Raw genomic sequence first — 16,426 nt, forward strand, 5'->3', positions numbered from 1 at the left:
ATGGGGCCTGTATGACCCCTTTTGGGGTGTCAAATCGCTCACCATCTATGGTTTCAAACTGATGTTCGCACATCCCCGTAACTTCCAAAGTCGATACTCCATAGGAAATGATTTGTTCTCTTTCAGAGGTATGTTTATTTTAGTGATGCAGCACTTGGCATGAGAAAGCTGCCACCCCATTGCATGCATTGTTTCAGTCAGGAAGGAAGGAAGGAAGGAAACATTTTTAGAGTGATAATAATGAGATCAGAATGAATGCAAATGCTGTTGCTATCCATTTCACAATGTTTCATACATTAAAAATATAATGGTATTTGGTTGAAATCCACGAAATCAGATAAAATGGACAGCACAAGAATCCAGTTTGAAAACATCAAATTAAATAATAATGACCGACTTGAAAAAGGCATAATTATACAAATTAGTCTTTGTAATTGCAGGAGGTATTTAGCTGCATGATTTTAATGTCATTTTAAATCTATAGCTTCCCACTAGGTAGACAAATGTCAGTGTCTGTTAAGTTGCCCGGTGTCTAACTATGACCCTGTTCAGTGTTCACAAAAGAAAATTTCTTCATTCAACGAAGATAAGCTAATCTTGATTAACTAATTAAGCATGCATACACATTGCGCTGAAGACATTGCACCATACACATTTCATGAAAATTAACGAAGCTATTAACGCCCAGCTATTATTAAAGCCGGTGAGGGTCACTTGTCACATGATCATGTTCCTTTGTCGAACAAAGCGAGCATACACATTACAAAATTAGCTTCGTCGAACAAAGTATTCCTTCGTCGAAACAACCTTTTTAGCTTCGTTGAATGAAGCAATTTTAATCTTCGTTGAAAGAAGAAAAGTGCGTACACATTAGGAAAAAGCTATTTGTAATCTTCGTTTGAGGTTCGTCAAAAGAAGAAAATTTTCTAATTTGAACAGGGTCCGATGGCTAGAACAGTTATGTATTGGTACAACAAATAGTACATAGAATTTTCAGGCAAGAAATTCACACAACACACAATTTTAACAAAAGTAGTTTTCAATATCAGTTTTATTGATTTCGACGCAGCGTATGCCACAAGACATACATGTATACATCCACTGTCCACACACACACAAAACGAATATACAATCATCAACACATATCCCAGACAGTATCAATCAATCAACATGAGTTGTTTTTTTGAGTAAAATCAAAATTCAATACTCTATTCTGATGTGCCATTTTCAGAGCTTTATCTTGCTTAAAACTTCATCAGAATTGGGGTTCTGGTTGCTGAGATATGGTCATTTTACAGTCGCTCAAAACAATAAAACACTATATATAAATACTATTATAGGCTCAATTTCAAAATCAATATTGGTGACAAATGACCAGTGGCATAGCTGCCCCCCCCCATGAGAAGTCTTGCCCTCTTTTTGTCATTTTTAGCCCTCTTTTTTGTCATTTTTAGCCCATTTTGGACCATTTTTGTCAAAGTTTGCCCCCTCAAAATTTGCTTTGCCCCCCCCCTCTCTGAAAAAGTCCTGGCTTAATACCACTGCAAATGACTCATTTAGCGTGATCACTTCACATTATGTTGAGAATTTGCCCGGGGGGATCACTCACATACATGGTCTGTACGCATGCGTGACCAAAAAACAAGTAAAAGGGGTGTTTTTTAGGCAAGGCAAGTTACTGCGCGTGGACGCGCGTTTAGGGTCTAAAAACAGTGATTTTCAAGAATAAGGGTAGTTTTCTGAAACTGGACAACTTGTTTAGGGTACCTTTTCAAATTTTTAGTAAATTATGAGTCCAAAAAGGGTACCGTACATTTGTTGCATTTTCACCAGCCAAAAACTCATTAGGGGGTAAATTGTACACTAAATTACCTTATTAAGGGGCTAAATTTGCTGGTAGGGTAAAACTCGTTTAGGGGGTGTTTGAAAAAAATTTGGTCACGCATGCGTACACTGTCATATTTGAGTGCCCCCGGGAGAATTTGCTATCTGCAGTATATGATACCACAATATTGTGTAAACAGAAATTAGAGTGATCAAGGAACTAATGATTGAATGCAATTGATATGATTTTGATATTTCCTGTGCTTTTGATAAATGCAGGGGTCAAGTTTGATTCAGACTCCATGTCGCAGCATGATGCGATGCTTTTAAAACATTGCAGCATCGCGCGATGAAATTAAAAATATCGCAATGTCGCAGCCGTGATGTGGAGTCTACATCTCCTTGTATGGTTATCTGCTGACTTTAATTCATCGCCTCTATGGATACACATACAGTACTTGTTTAAATGAGCTTTAAAAAATAAAATAAAGCAATGAATAAATCAAAACAATCCATGCCTACCTATATGTATAAACTATTTCGGTTGATCCCATTACGCCAATGCAGCACTTTTTTAGGTCTTATAAGTTTACCAACCATTAAATAGCCAGCCACCTATGTTCCATGTAAAACACTCAAAAATAGCCACATGAATGTGTCTCATTTAAAAGCATTTAGTAGATTGTTTTATATCATTGGCACATGTTGGAACCAGTGTCTTTAAGAAGCAAAGTGGTTAGTATTTTCATCAAACAACATTAAATGATGCAGATGTGTTTTTACACATTTGTCAAATCCAAATACCAAATTTACCTATTTCAGAAAGATATTGTTGATAAAATGTTATAATATTCACCCAAAACGACCTCTGTTAATAGACCAACTCAAGGAAATCACTAATAATCATGATCTACAAAATGAAACTTTGAGCTAGGGAATCTGCAACAAAAAAAAAACATAATATGGTCTTTGTGGGCACCCCAGCAAACACAAAAATGTTCATAAAACTTTCAAAATGTTTTTAAACACTTAAATGTCATGTTATATAAAGATGACATGACTACGTTTTTAAAACGTTATTGTAAAATATTTAGGGCAAGCATTTTTGCAAAATATTTTGTTAATAATTAATTCTGTTAGAATGTTTTGTATAACATTTTCCAAAATGTTGTGTAAATAACATTGTTTTCTTTTTATTATTGTTATTATTATTAACAGATATATTAATATCATTTCTAAGTGAAATATTATAACAATGATCAATTATTTATTATGTAAAGTCATCCATATCACTTTCACAAGAAGTGTTTTGTATATCATTAGTACAAAGGTAAATGTATTCAAATTAAGGCATTTTGTTTATCAATACAATATACATTAATAATCAAAATAGTGGTCCCAAGTCATATACACTCATACACAATATAATTTATATACAATATTACAACAGTCTGTACAGACAATAATTTTAAGAGTAAAAATAATATATAGCACCATGCCTTATATAAATTTATATATCTTTAATTCATATGTACAAAATATTTACATTTTCTATTTACAGAATTGTCATAAAAATTCAACATGGTTTTCATTATACCCGTCACTTGTCTCAAAAGAATCACAGATTGGGACAATCTAGGATGAATACATTATTAAAACAAGGTTGCAAGGAAAGCGATTTCTTATATACAAGGCATTTAAATGGGCTTTTTATTTAAAAAAATCTTAATATCCAGCAACAAATGAATAAATCACTAGGTTTGCATTCATCTGGAGAGATCCCCATGATATTAAAGTGACACAATCTGATCCTCAGATCATAGTCGGAAATCTTGATTTTAGTTATTAGCATGTCAGGCTAACTCAGTCAGTACTTAATGCTCTGCGTGCTAGCGATAGTCTTCAACATAAAAAGTCCCAAGTTTTGAGATATTTTCTCAAAATATCAAGAGCTATCAAAGAACCACTGAACCAATACTAGGCTTGTTTGTACTCATTTTAATGCATTTTTCATGCTGATTCCAAATATGGTCATGACAATTTACATTTCTGAAATTGTTGAAATTTGAAAAAAAAATTGAAACGTGTCGTCTGCAGTCGACACCCACGTGGAGAGAGTTAAAACTTACTGCTGTTGCAAAGTGTTGTTATTTCTTCATTTTCTTATGTCCCCCCCCCCCTCTTTTAAGTTTTGTCTATATCTTGATTTCATTGTTGCAGACGTTGGTTTGATTGGATCAGATTGTGTCACATATTTTGACGAAATCCAACGGAAATGAGGATAAAGTTGAAAGCTTTGGTCATTCTTCCTGTAGATTAAATGCGTATTTCCTGATTAATAGCTACATGAGGTAGCTGCAGGTGAAAGCAAATTACACACCAAGGGTAGACTGTATCTGGCAGACTGTACATTCTACTGGTCTTCATACATGTCATTCAGGATAACCACCTTAAAACATGAAAATCTGTTAGTTCATAAAGGAGTCATTTAAATTGGGGCCAAATTATGTTTGAAACACATTGTTTTGGCATGACTGGAGGAAGTAATTACTTGAATCAAGTTTAGAATGATCTGGATTAGATTAATTCAGGGGTATTTTGTATCTGGCAGACTGTACATTCTACTGGTCTCCATGCATGTCATTCAGGATAACCACCTAAAAACATGAAAATCTGTGAGTTCATAAAGGAGTCATTTAAATTGGGGCCAAATTATGTTTAAAACACATTGAGGAAGTAATTACTTGAATCAAGTTTAGAATGATCTGGATTAGATTAATTCAGATTGAGTGGTGTGGATTATCAGTGGCTACATACAGGTAGATCCACAAATCTACAATATATACCTGAATTGTGAATGTTTCAAAATTTAATACCAAAATGTCATTGTAGCACATAATTTTATCATAATTTGAGAATAATTGTTATAAATAAACATGTAACTGTCAAAATTGCATAAATTCCTTCTTTTTGGCATAGCAATTTGACCAATGGAGTCGATTTAAATACTTAGCAAATGGGATACCACCCCTCATTACACCCTATCAAATAACAAAATTGCTGAATCCAAAAGAAAATTGTGTGATTCATAAGGAGTGATAATTTGGACCAAGTCAGAACTGAAAAGGAGCAGTCTAATGAAGTGCTTGTTTCTTACTGTGGTAGAACATAAACAGTGTTTTTTTAACATTAGGCCTCAAAAAAAGAAAATTGTTTGATTGGCGTTTACAATCCGCCCGACCCTAAAAGTAGGCGCGACCCTAGACTTTTTTTTTTTGCCAACAAAAATAATAAAGAAATTTAAAAAAAAAATTTAATAAATTTTAAAAAAAGAAGAAAAAAAGTTCTAATGCCTTTATCCAACGCAATTTACAGTTTTAAAAGTTTTTTAAAAAATCCCGACCTAACTACCCTAATTTAACCATTTTGTTTTTATGTTACGCCGATCAAACAATTTATTTTTTGAGGCCTTACTTAAATTTACAACAATCAATTTTTAGATTTTATTTATAAAATGTACTCCACATCTTACCATAAGGCATTTTCTTTGGTTTGGACATAATATAATAATAATTTGGCATGATTAATAATGCCTACATATTATACAATATTCAGTCAATTGTATATACAGTCAAAAATGTCAGAACCACCAAAACCAAATGAATGAAGTATAGCTAGCCTATTGTTCTATAGACAATTATGTGAAATTTGTGACACAAAAGAAAATAATTGATTATTGTTTTGTATTATATCTTTAAAAGAACATAAAAGTGAAAGAAAATGATGCAAAGAATACAGCTAGCATGGTAGCTTACGGCAAAAATTAGCAGTTTTGAGAAAAGCACCAAATTTGATTTTCCATGTCACTTTTTTTTTTAATTGTCAAAAGTGGCTGAAAAGAACAAAAATGACCCCCGGATTGATGCCTATGGTCCACCATAACAACTTACTTTAAATTTCCAAATCGATGAAAACTGCATATTTATGTTCTAAAAACACAAAACCAGAAAAGGTTTAAGTTTACCCATTTCAAAAATGGGAGAAAACCTCCTTGCATTTGTCATCCAGTGTGCCTCTATTAACAAATTAGTCTGGTCAAACGCCAAGAATCAATTGTTTTCTTTTGTGTCTCAAATTTGACATAATTAATAATAGTTAGGCCTATACTTCATTAATATTGCCACACCATTAATTCTTAAATGTAGATACAAAAGTGGTACCATAAAAATCTATGGTCATTTCCCTCCTTGGAAACTATTCAGCCATCTTGATTTTACACAGCTGAGTTCCTGCAAAGGAGTTACTACTTGGGTACCTCTTGGTTCCATGTGTTTTCATCCACTTTTGTCATCATTCAAGTGAAGCTGAAGTCAAGCTAGACTTTGTCACAGTTATGTCATCAAGTGAAGCTGAAGTCAAGCTAGACTTTGTCACAGTTATGTCATCAAGTGAAGCTGAAGTCAAGCTAGACTTTGTCACAGTTATGTCATCAAATGAAGCTGAAGTCAAGCTAGACTTTGTCACAGTTATGTCATCAAGTGAAGCTGAAGTCAAGCTAGACTTTGTCACAGTTATGTCATCAAGTGAAGCTGAAGTCATGCTAGACTTTGTCACAGTTATGTCATCAAGTGAAGCTGAAGTCATGCTAGACTTTGTCACAGTTATGTCATCAAGTGAAGCTGAAGTCAAGCTAGACTTTGTCACAGTTATGTCATCAAGTGAAGCTGAAGTCAAGCTAGACTTTGTCACAGTTATGTCATCAAGTGAAGCTGAAGTCAAGCTAGTGTTTGTCACAGTTGTTCATTTCACAAGACTCCTACTCTTGCAGCGGTATACTGTGATGTATCATCAAGAGGAAATGATCTTCTCTTCTCACATCGTCTCATACGGCTGTTTTTCACCCATTCGCATGACCCGTTGGGTCTTCTGACACATGCTGAATGTTTGCCCTCACAATCATCATTGTAGAGAAGATATGGATTGTATGTGCAAACATCTTTTCTTTCGCCTCTGGTGGCCAAAAGATTACACCAGCTTTTATCTGCAAAGAGGGGAAAACAAGGAAAGACAATTGCAATAATTATTCAAATTTAGACAAATCAATTATTTCCATGACTTTACAAATGTTGGCAAAACATCTGATCTAAAAACTTGTCATTATCCAAAGAGCGAGGCCCAATATCTCATGCTTATCATAATCAATTATAATCATTGTGCATTTGTAGCACTCAATGATATCAAGCGTCATTCAAAAGGGCATTTCGTGATCCACAGCCTCATCCCTCCCCCTTTTTTTTTTCCAAAAAAGTTAAGATTTTTTATACCACTGGAAACCTCTGGCTATGTACCAAAAATTTCTTGCAGATTAATTCGTTTAGCAAAAATATTGTCAAATTCGTTCTGGTATACCAAAACAAAATTACAACAGTAAGCCTATGGAGCAGTGTATTCACTTAATCATATTCACACAAACGCAAAATTGGAATCAACTGAAATTTTGGGAATAAGCTTTTTTTTGTGGATATCTACTGAAAAATGTCATAAAAAGAGGATGCTAGGATCACGAAATCCTCCTTTAAGGACCACTCTGACATGAGTGAAATCTCATGGACTATTCCAAAAGAATGTACTGTTTGTCGTACAGTATAAGTGTGATTCACAGCTCGATTTGAGCTAAAGCAAAATCACTCTGAAACAGTGGCAGCACCAGGAATTTTTTTTCGGGGGCATTGAGGGGAGGGGGGAAGCGGATGAATTTTGTGCCAAATCCCCCTGCATTACACTGAAAGCCCCTCTGAGCACCCCCCCCCCCTCCTGCAGGAACAGATCCTGGACACGGTGTTAAACATTCACTGAGTTATGCATGACATCCATGTATTGTAGCATAACCATGATGCAGTTAATCATGTGAACTTGAACTGACACCAATGTTTCCCAGTGTTAGTGGCTAACTGAACAGCATGCCATCACATCACTATTTTCATACCTGTTTGTTTTCATTTCTATTTTTGGAGACTATTTTTTTGTATTTAAGGTAGTATGAACGGCTAAATCAGGCTTGCAGCAAAATAGCCACAGTAGCAAATCAGAATTATACATTATTTTAAAACTTAGAACAAACTAAAGATATGTCTTCATTCCATCTAGAGTTTAAGAGTTTCATACAGATTCTAACATTTCTTATTTCTTTTCTTCTTTTTTTTTTTTTTTTTTTTGTTGTTGAAAATTATCTAAATTTTTCTCACCCATCTACACATTCTGTATAATTTTCAAGCAAATCTGTACATGACACCGTAGCTGTAAACAGGGGCGGATCCAGGAATTTTCAATAGAGGGGGCGCCGAGCCACCGCCACCACCCCGGCGGCGCGGCCCACACAAAGTCAGGCGCCGCTTTGCAATAATACACAGAATCAGGCGCCGATCTGCAAAAAATAGAGGGGGCGCGAGCCGGGTGCGCCCCCCTCTAAATCCGCCCCTGGTAAAAACCACCTTAATAAATTGATACCTCTTGATGGGGTTTCATGACCAATGACATCACACAAAATTGTAAATGCGCTTGCGCAACCCTTGCACGTATCGTCAGCATTGTGGCATTCACAGCTGATCATTATCCATGGGTGTGGATAACCATCTTCAGTCTATACCTCTGCAAAATATTGTGAGTGGTGCCAATGCCAATTTAAAACTGAAGGCTTTTATTAGGCTAATGTAGGACTTAATTGTATGCGGCCCATTAAATACTGAGATATTTATATGTATTTGATTGTTTGTTTGTTTGTTTGATATTAGAGGTTATATTTTAAAGTCTGGTCAATTCAATTCAAGAGAACCTTCAAATATTGCATCAGGAAGACCCAGCTTTGTCAATAAACATAAAACTGATGCAGGGTAAAAATCATTTTGATATCCAAGATAATGGAATACCAATATTGTGAATATACAAAAAGAACAACCTGCCTTTTTATTTTGTTTTGTTACCATAGCAACACACAATCATTTATGGGTATATAAAAGGATGTCATAAACATACCGTGCATTGATCGCAGTACTTCTTAAATATATGTTTGAGACCAGTCCTTTGGCGTTTCGTTATCTCGCTAGTCTGTACCACCCAGTTACAAAGCTGAACTGTCAGACCTTTATCGGTGAACATGCCTGAAAAATAAGACAATATAGAACAAGAATTGATAAGAAAACTGAGTACAAGTAGGACTATGCTAGCAATGTTTAGATACCGCTTTGCAGGTTGACAGCTGATACGCTGGTTTGCAATGAGATTGTAATATGATGGAGGGAGGGAGGGATAATGTGCCTTGGCCAGCTGTCAGTGGTTAGTTGGCTACACGACCACGCATCCGGTCTGAATTTAAAAATTTAATCTGTGACATCACAAAATTATTGCTGAATGGCTGTGAATATAAAATAGCAACATATGTTTGTTATGTTATGCTGGTTATCCCGGGGAAAGTGTACCATCCACTGTATAAATATTTCTGGTTAGCAATTTGATGCAAGATATACTGTAATGTTAGCTAATGTTCTAGGAAGTTTGGTTGTGATTCCCGAGGCACTTGTATTTCAAGTTGCACTGAAAACGAAACTTGGGGTGACTAACTAAGGAAAAGTTAGTTAAAACAATGTCAAGTACGACTAACCTGTAACTAATACGGCTGGACTGGACTAAACTATATGTTAGTAGGTCAGGATATACTAGGGACTTAACTATCAAAATACTAGTTCAACCTTGACCTACTAATATAATAAATTAGTTCAACTAGACCTACTAGAGCTTACTAGGGACTCTACTAATATATTGGGGTGTTCTACTAATGGGCTCTACTATCAAAAAACGATGTCAAGTACGACTATTTTTTTTAATAGGGCATTCTGTACTAATGTTCGACTAGTTCAGCTGACTGAACTAGTCTGTGGAACTAGCCCAATTCTAGCCCGGTAGAAGTGGTCGAAGATATGGAAACTTATGTTTTATTGACCTTTTTTCCCAACCTTGTATTTTTTAATAACTTACAAACCGTTTTAGCATGGTTAGAATTTGAAAAACAGATTTGGCCCCGTTTTTTGAGCCCTGTTTTCTACTACACACGGCATGATGAAGGTTTCCACGAATTCGGCAGCCATGGCAGCCTCAACCATGCATGCACAAACCCACGGTCCATGATCATGACATTTGTGTTCCGATTTACAATCTCATTTCAAATTCTAACGGTTTGTAAGTTATTCAAAAACAAGCTTGGGAAAAATGTCAATAAAACATACCTTTCCATTTCTTCACCATTTCTAACGGGCTAGAATCGGGCTAAAATGTCAATCTCAGGACGCTAGATGTGCTATGTCTACAGCTGCATGTGTGAAATGTCGTCTATAAGCTAGTAGAGACTAGCTCTACTAGCTTAATTTGTCATAAGAGTCATGTCATGTGATCAAAAGGCGGTAAATTCAACTTTAGTACAACCCTTGGTACGGTCCACAACCATGATTCGTTCTACCAATTCAGTAAAGCCAGAAAAGTTAGTTGGACCAACTTTTGTGGTGCAACTAATTTTCACTTATTAGTAAAGTACCATAATTTGGCATAGTTCGCCTGTCCGTACTAACAATTTCCCTCACTGCATGCTGTACTAGCCAAGCATACTAGATGGACGCTTAGTCCGACATTAAAAACTAGTTTACCAGGGAAACTAGTGGTCCTACTAAACAAAAGCTTAGTTCAGCTTACATAATACGAGTTTTTGTTTTCAGTGTGTATATCACCTGCGCTGCATACAAAAAAGCAAATAAAGAGGTCTTTTTTCCGCAGCTGGGCATGATATGGGAGTGTCGCCTTTAGGATGAAAACAGCCAAAATGGGGGAAAAAGGGTACCTTATCACACAGATATTACTCAAAAATGGTAGCTAAATTTGGCAACAAGATGCTGACAACAAAAATCAGGTGAAAGAAGGTTAAACATTTTGCCTGGCCCAACTTCCAGACCCCTGTGGAAGTCAAATGGTGAGTGAACAAATTTATATATAAATTTTTCAAGAAATTTTTACTCATTGCTAATGCTATACCACTTTTCGTCACAATTTTTGGCAAAATTTAATACCGTTGCCAAAAATGTTGGCAAAATTTTAATGCAAATTAACAACTATTTGGGAAATTTCCAACAGTTTTGGCTAGGATGTACAATAGTTTGGAATAAGTTCCTTCTCCGCAGGACTTCTCTTCATGTTAGACCTGGCCTAACTTGTTTTGTGCATACGGGCCTTTGTCACAGGCGTAGATCCCGGGGTGGGGGGATAAATTCCCCAAATATTTTGCCAGGGGGAATGGTCCATACAATCATCCCCCCCCCCCAATGTTGATGCCTGCATGTTGGTTTCTGGCCAAATTAGGCTCATATTTGGCCATTTTAGCCCCCAAAGCCCAAAATTTATTCCACTTTTGCACAATATTTCATCAGTATAGCTTCAAATTGGCAAAATTTCATTTAATTAGTTTAGTTTCAAAATGGCAAAATGCACCATAAACTTATTCTGTCGCCAAAAGGTGCCGGATTCACTATATTTCAAGAAATTTTTTCCAACCCCATCCCCCCAATGTCAGAAAGAAAGCTACGTCACTGGCCTTTGTGTCTCACCTGTGATAAGATATCTGGTCTTTTCATCCATCTTGGTCATCCCACAAATGCCACTATCAGCTGGACTTACAAGCAAAACCTTTGACCTTGGTTTGACCATCTCCTCTCCCTTGTACACTTTTTCTACCATCACACGATAGTTGAGCTTGTATTGCCATGGATTCCAGCTATTCTCATTGGTTGCCTCCCTGTATCTTTGCTGTTGAGGGCGCTCTGCCATGCGTAGTCTTGGGGAAGCACCCAGGAGAACATCCATTGCGGTTGTTGGTTTACTTGTAGAAGGTTTCATGGTATCTTGGACATCTAGTGTGTCTTGGGACAGTTTGGATGATGTATGAATTGGAGGGCCACCATTTACCGGTTTGGATGATGGATGAATTGGAGGGCCACCATTAACAGGCTCATAGAGTTTTTCTAGTACTTTGGCCCGGATAACTGAAAAAGAATGGAAAGAGAAACAATAATTGAAAAGTTAATACTTTGAGATGTCAGAGGGACAAACCTGTTTTACTCTGAGATGTCAGAGGGGCAAACCTGTTTTACTCTGAGATGTCAGAGGGAGGGACAAACCTGTTTTACTCTGAGATGTCAGAGGGACAAACCTGTTTTACTCTGAGATGTCAGAGGGACAAACCTGTTTTACTCTGAGATATCAGAGGGACAAACCTGTTTTACTCTGAGATATCAGAGGGACAAACCTGTTTTATTCTGACATATCAGAGGGACAAACCTGTTTTACTCTGAGATATCAGAGGGGCAAACCTGTTTTACTCTGAGATGTCAGAGGGACAAACCTGTTTTACTCTGAGATGTCAGAGGGACAAACCTGTTTTACTCTGAGATGTCAGAGGGGCAAACCTGTTAAGGGATCTAAAATGAGCGTTTATTATGCTTTCGACAGTATTTTTGTGGGACATGAGAGCACCTCGGACCTATCAATTGCATTCTGAATCTGAAGCATGTCTTTCTGATATCAAATAATTTTCATTTTTGAAAATCACAATATAATACAAATTTTATGACAAATTATAAAAATTTGATATTTTTCAAATTTTTGATATATAACAGTCCTCGAAGTAAATTATATAAATCTAATGATATATTCTTAAAGTGTATGTAGCAGGAAGGAAAAGCCGACGGTCAATTGAAAATTTTGACCTTTCATATTGAAGATATGGATTTTTTCCCAAAAGACCTTTTTTTTTTTGTGTGTTTTGGGAAAAAAATCCATATCTTCAATACTGAAAAGGTCAAAATTTTCAATTGATCGTCGGCTTTTCATCCCACCTACATACACTTTAAGTATAAATCATCAGATTTATAAAGTTTACTTCAAATACTGTTAAATATCAAAAATATCAATTTTTAATGATTTGCCATAAAATGTGTATTAAATTGCGAATTTCAAAAAATGAAAATTATTTGATATCAGAATGACATTCTTTGTATTTAGAATGCAATTCGATATGTCTGATGTGCTCTGATGTCCCAAAATAAATACTGTCCAAACGTTCATACCCCAGCCCTAAATAATTTGAGATAAGATGCAGTGGCTGCAGAACAGGGGGAGGGGCTTGCCCCCCCTCAATAATTTTGGTGGCTATAGAAAAGTACCATTGGGGCCCCAAGTATTTAACATCTTCCGGAGCCTCCGAGTTGTACTTTAAACATTTGAAATTGTAGATAAGCATGGGATAAAATATCTGATATCTGCAGGCACTATTGGGATGGAAGATGATACCAAATAATTATGAAAATAATAAAGCGCTGTAAATCCAAAGTTTCTCAGCAAGCATGGTAAGTTGTGCATTAAAGTTTTCCCTATAGTAGGTTGGGAGGGGAGACTTCCTTCTAGAGGGGATTTCCTGCAATTTATTGGGTCTGTAACCAGGAGACGGGTTCATCAGAGTTATATGGCATTTACACACATTTTCTTGATGAGTCTGTGAATAACTTGTTGGCCCTTTTCCAGTTTTGCATGTGCTTTGATTTGCATCCTCTTATTTTTTTATTTTTCTATTTTGAAAGGACCAATATATTTTCAGTACAGGTGGTCACAGAAATATACCTTTTTTGATATCATGTCAAATTTAGGTGGTCATAAATATTTTTTGATATCGTATCATTTTTAAAAATTTTTTGATATCATATCCTTTGTTGTAGATATGGTATTTCGTTTTAAACTTCATTAATATCCCACCTGAAAGCTGAGGCTGAAAAATGTATTAGAGTCATGGGGTAGCTGTGTACCAGTTTGTGCCCTTTTTTTTGTAACGGTACTGCATGGGTGATAATAAGAGCCAGAATCGTACCTCAGATTCATAGTTCCAAGTTTACAATGCTTTTTGTTTTAGTTTTAGTGTTCCCTAAATCAACTGCAACCCATATGTGCCAGATAGGCCACTTTTTTTTTTTTTTCAAAGACCTTGTTTGTTTTTTTTCAGGCAGAAAAATATACAATGAGGATGGGTATGGATAACAAAAGCCTCATGCTATTGGGTCATTTGAAGGTATGCTAAGAATGCTGACAAACACCTTACTACACATATTACTCTCTTGGCAGCATACCAGATTGGGCAAGTTGTACTCACATTGTGCAACATGCAAAGGGGTGACCATTGCTTGACCTTTCAGCTCCTCAAAATAAATATTAGATTTACCATCCAACAACTTCAAGTTCACTGTGTGGACTAGGCACGGGCAAAGCATGTGCTTTTTCTTAAAATTTAGTTTAAAAATGTTCATAATTCACTAATAATTAAGTTTTTAGAGTAAGTTTGTTTAATAGTATACTGCTGTTTTTGATAAGTAAAACTAATAATTGTAATATGTTAATTAATGTGGGTGTTTATGTTCTTCCTTTTTTCCATGCTCAGTGATGCTGGATGCTATACATTGATAAGCGATTTAATTTCTGGCAAAGCACGTCACACAGTCTATTGCATTCTAAACGTTATGGGAAATGATTATTACCAACAATTGAGGAAATCCACAGAGATTTTGAACTGAAGTAGTCACGTCACGTTATTACACATGGCAATTAAGTGCATGACAGAGAGCCAGTCATGTGTGTTTGCATAGAGACAAATTGTTGATCAACTACAAGTTACTTTATTTTATGTCAGGAAATATCACAAACAATGGGTACACTGGATGGATGAATAAAAGTAAACATGTTTTACAAAGTTTAGATTTCTATTCAACATTAATATAAAAACAATACTATTTTTCAAAACAAAATGAAATACTGAGTGATACTGAGAAATGATGATATATGCCTATTGTGTGTATTGATAGAATATTAGTATTCATGACAATGGGAAAACATGTTCAAATTAGTCAGCAGTTGGATGCTACATCCATTATTCCATTATGGCACTATGTGATGAAACTGACATTTGTGTACATCCATATCAAAAGGGAGCACTTGTCATCTATTATATGCGTATCTTTTTACATAAATAGCTTGGAATAAATACCAGACTCATCTCAAGTGGATGTTACTTCAAATCATCCTCAAGTCACATGGTTTAGGTATTCCCTAAAAGAAAGCGGGTTAAATGTGAATGAATATTGGCGTATACTTAGTATATTATTTTAAATATCAAAATTAGACAATTAAAATCAAGTATTAAACATTTTTGCCTACCTGCATGCTGTAAGCTTAGCTTAGTTAGAGATTTGTTTCACTTACCAAAATCACTCTCACAGAAATGTTGCTGTGGATGTCTTGTGGCACACTGACACCCATATATAATCCTTGTACAAATGGATATCACCACTACTTGAAATACACAGTATACCAGGGTCCTTTCCATTTTCAGCTTTTGATTTTACAACACAAGTTATTTAAAACAAACACTATAATAATCCTTAAATAAAGTTTATCACAACACAGATGCTGCTGAGTTCAACATGTGCACTGATTCACTTTGGCATTGCAAGTTGTTTTTATGCACGCTGCCAAGTGGCTGTTCCATGTATGTGACTTACTCCTATGCACAGTAGGAATTTCCCTTTCATTGACAAAAATGATAGCTGTCACTGGCGCTAAGCATGCTAAGCAGCATACATGTGCCTGACCATGCTGACAACACATACAGCTATGGTGTTTAAGGGCATGCCAAGTGGGTGGTACTATATGCCATTTACAAGAAAAGGAAATGTTTGTCCACAATGATTGACATATCACCAATTGAATACGCTGGCCAATGGAAAAAAATGTTTAGAAATCCCATTTTATAACTGAAAGCTGAAGGGGTAACCCCCTATATTAAATACTATAGGAATGTTACAGACAAAGACAATCAAGACTATGTGAAAAGTATAATAATTTTTAAATACTACTACTAGTACTGTACTAGTATTTGTTCCAGTTTATTCGGAACGAATATGGTAGTATTAGAACTACATGTACCACCATTCAAATGGTGAATTAGGCTAAGGCCTAAAAAAAGAGGTTTGATTGCCCTTTCTCGACCGACCCCAAAATAACAAAAATCACAGATGCTTTTTTTTTCAAAGTGGAAATGTAGCTGTTTAAACATTTTTGATGCAAGTTCTCAGCATTAAATATTTGATTTGATCTTAAAGGGTGTAGACCCAATATATTCACCTAAAGATGTTAATGAATGCTGTATATCAAACACTAATCCACCGCCTTGCACGAAAAAATGGTAGCTGGATGGATGCCAGGGAATTTCATACTGGGATGTATTGCAACACAAATTCCACCAATCTTTGCTATAAAGTATCATAACAAAAGCTGGAACAATTTTCACAAATTAAGTGTGTTCCAGTAGGATTTCGGCATTCTTTGGGACCTTAAAAAAATCAACCCACCAACCTAAATAAATTTTGAGCTGAAAGGGCAAACAGACCTTTTTTTTTTTTTGCCTAATGAAAGTCTATGACCCTGTTCACATTAGAAAATATCTTGCTGCGACGAAGATTAGAAA

General features: G+C 35.7%; 2 protein-coding genes across 2 annotated transcripts in view; one reads left to right on the forward strand and one right to left on the reverse strand.

Annotated features, from left to right (window-relative positions):
- The window catches only part of LOC140148198 (synapsin-like), a 503,295-nt gene that overhangs the window by 325,305 nt on the left and 161,564 nt on the right, over positions 1-16,426 (forward strand). The gene's annotated exons all lie outside the window — the stretch shown is intronic.
- LOC140148188 (metalloproteinase inhibitor 4-like) lies at positions 5,742-15,519 on the reverse strand. Its single transcript, XM_072170047.1, is given in 5 exon segments — positions 5,742-6,826; positions 6,829-6,865; positions 8,857-8,981; positions 11,469-11,903; positions 15,163-15,519. Coding segments are annotated over 5 exon segments (918 nt in total). The 5' UTR covers positions 15,287-15,519; the 3' UTR covers positions 5,742-6,629.

Source organism: Amphiura filiformis, chromosome 3 (genome assembly GCF_039555335.1).
Source record: "Amphiura filiformis chromosome 3, Afil_fr2py, whole genome shotgun sequence".
NCBI lineage: Eukaryota > Metazoa > Echinodermata > Ophiuroidea > Amphilepidida > Amphiuridae > Amphiura > Amphiura filiformis.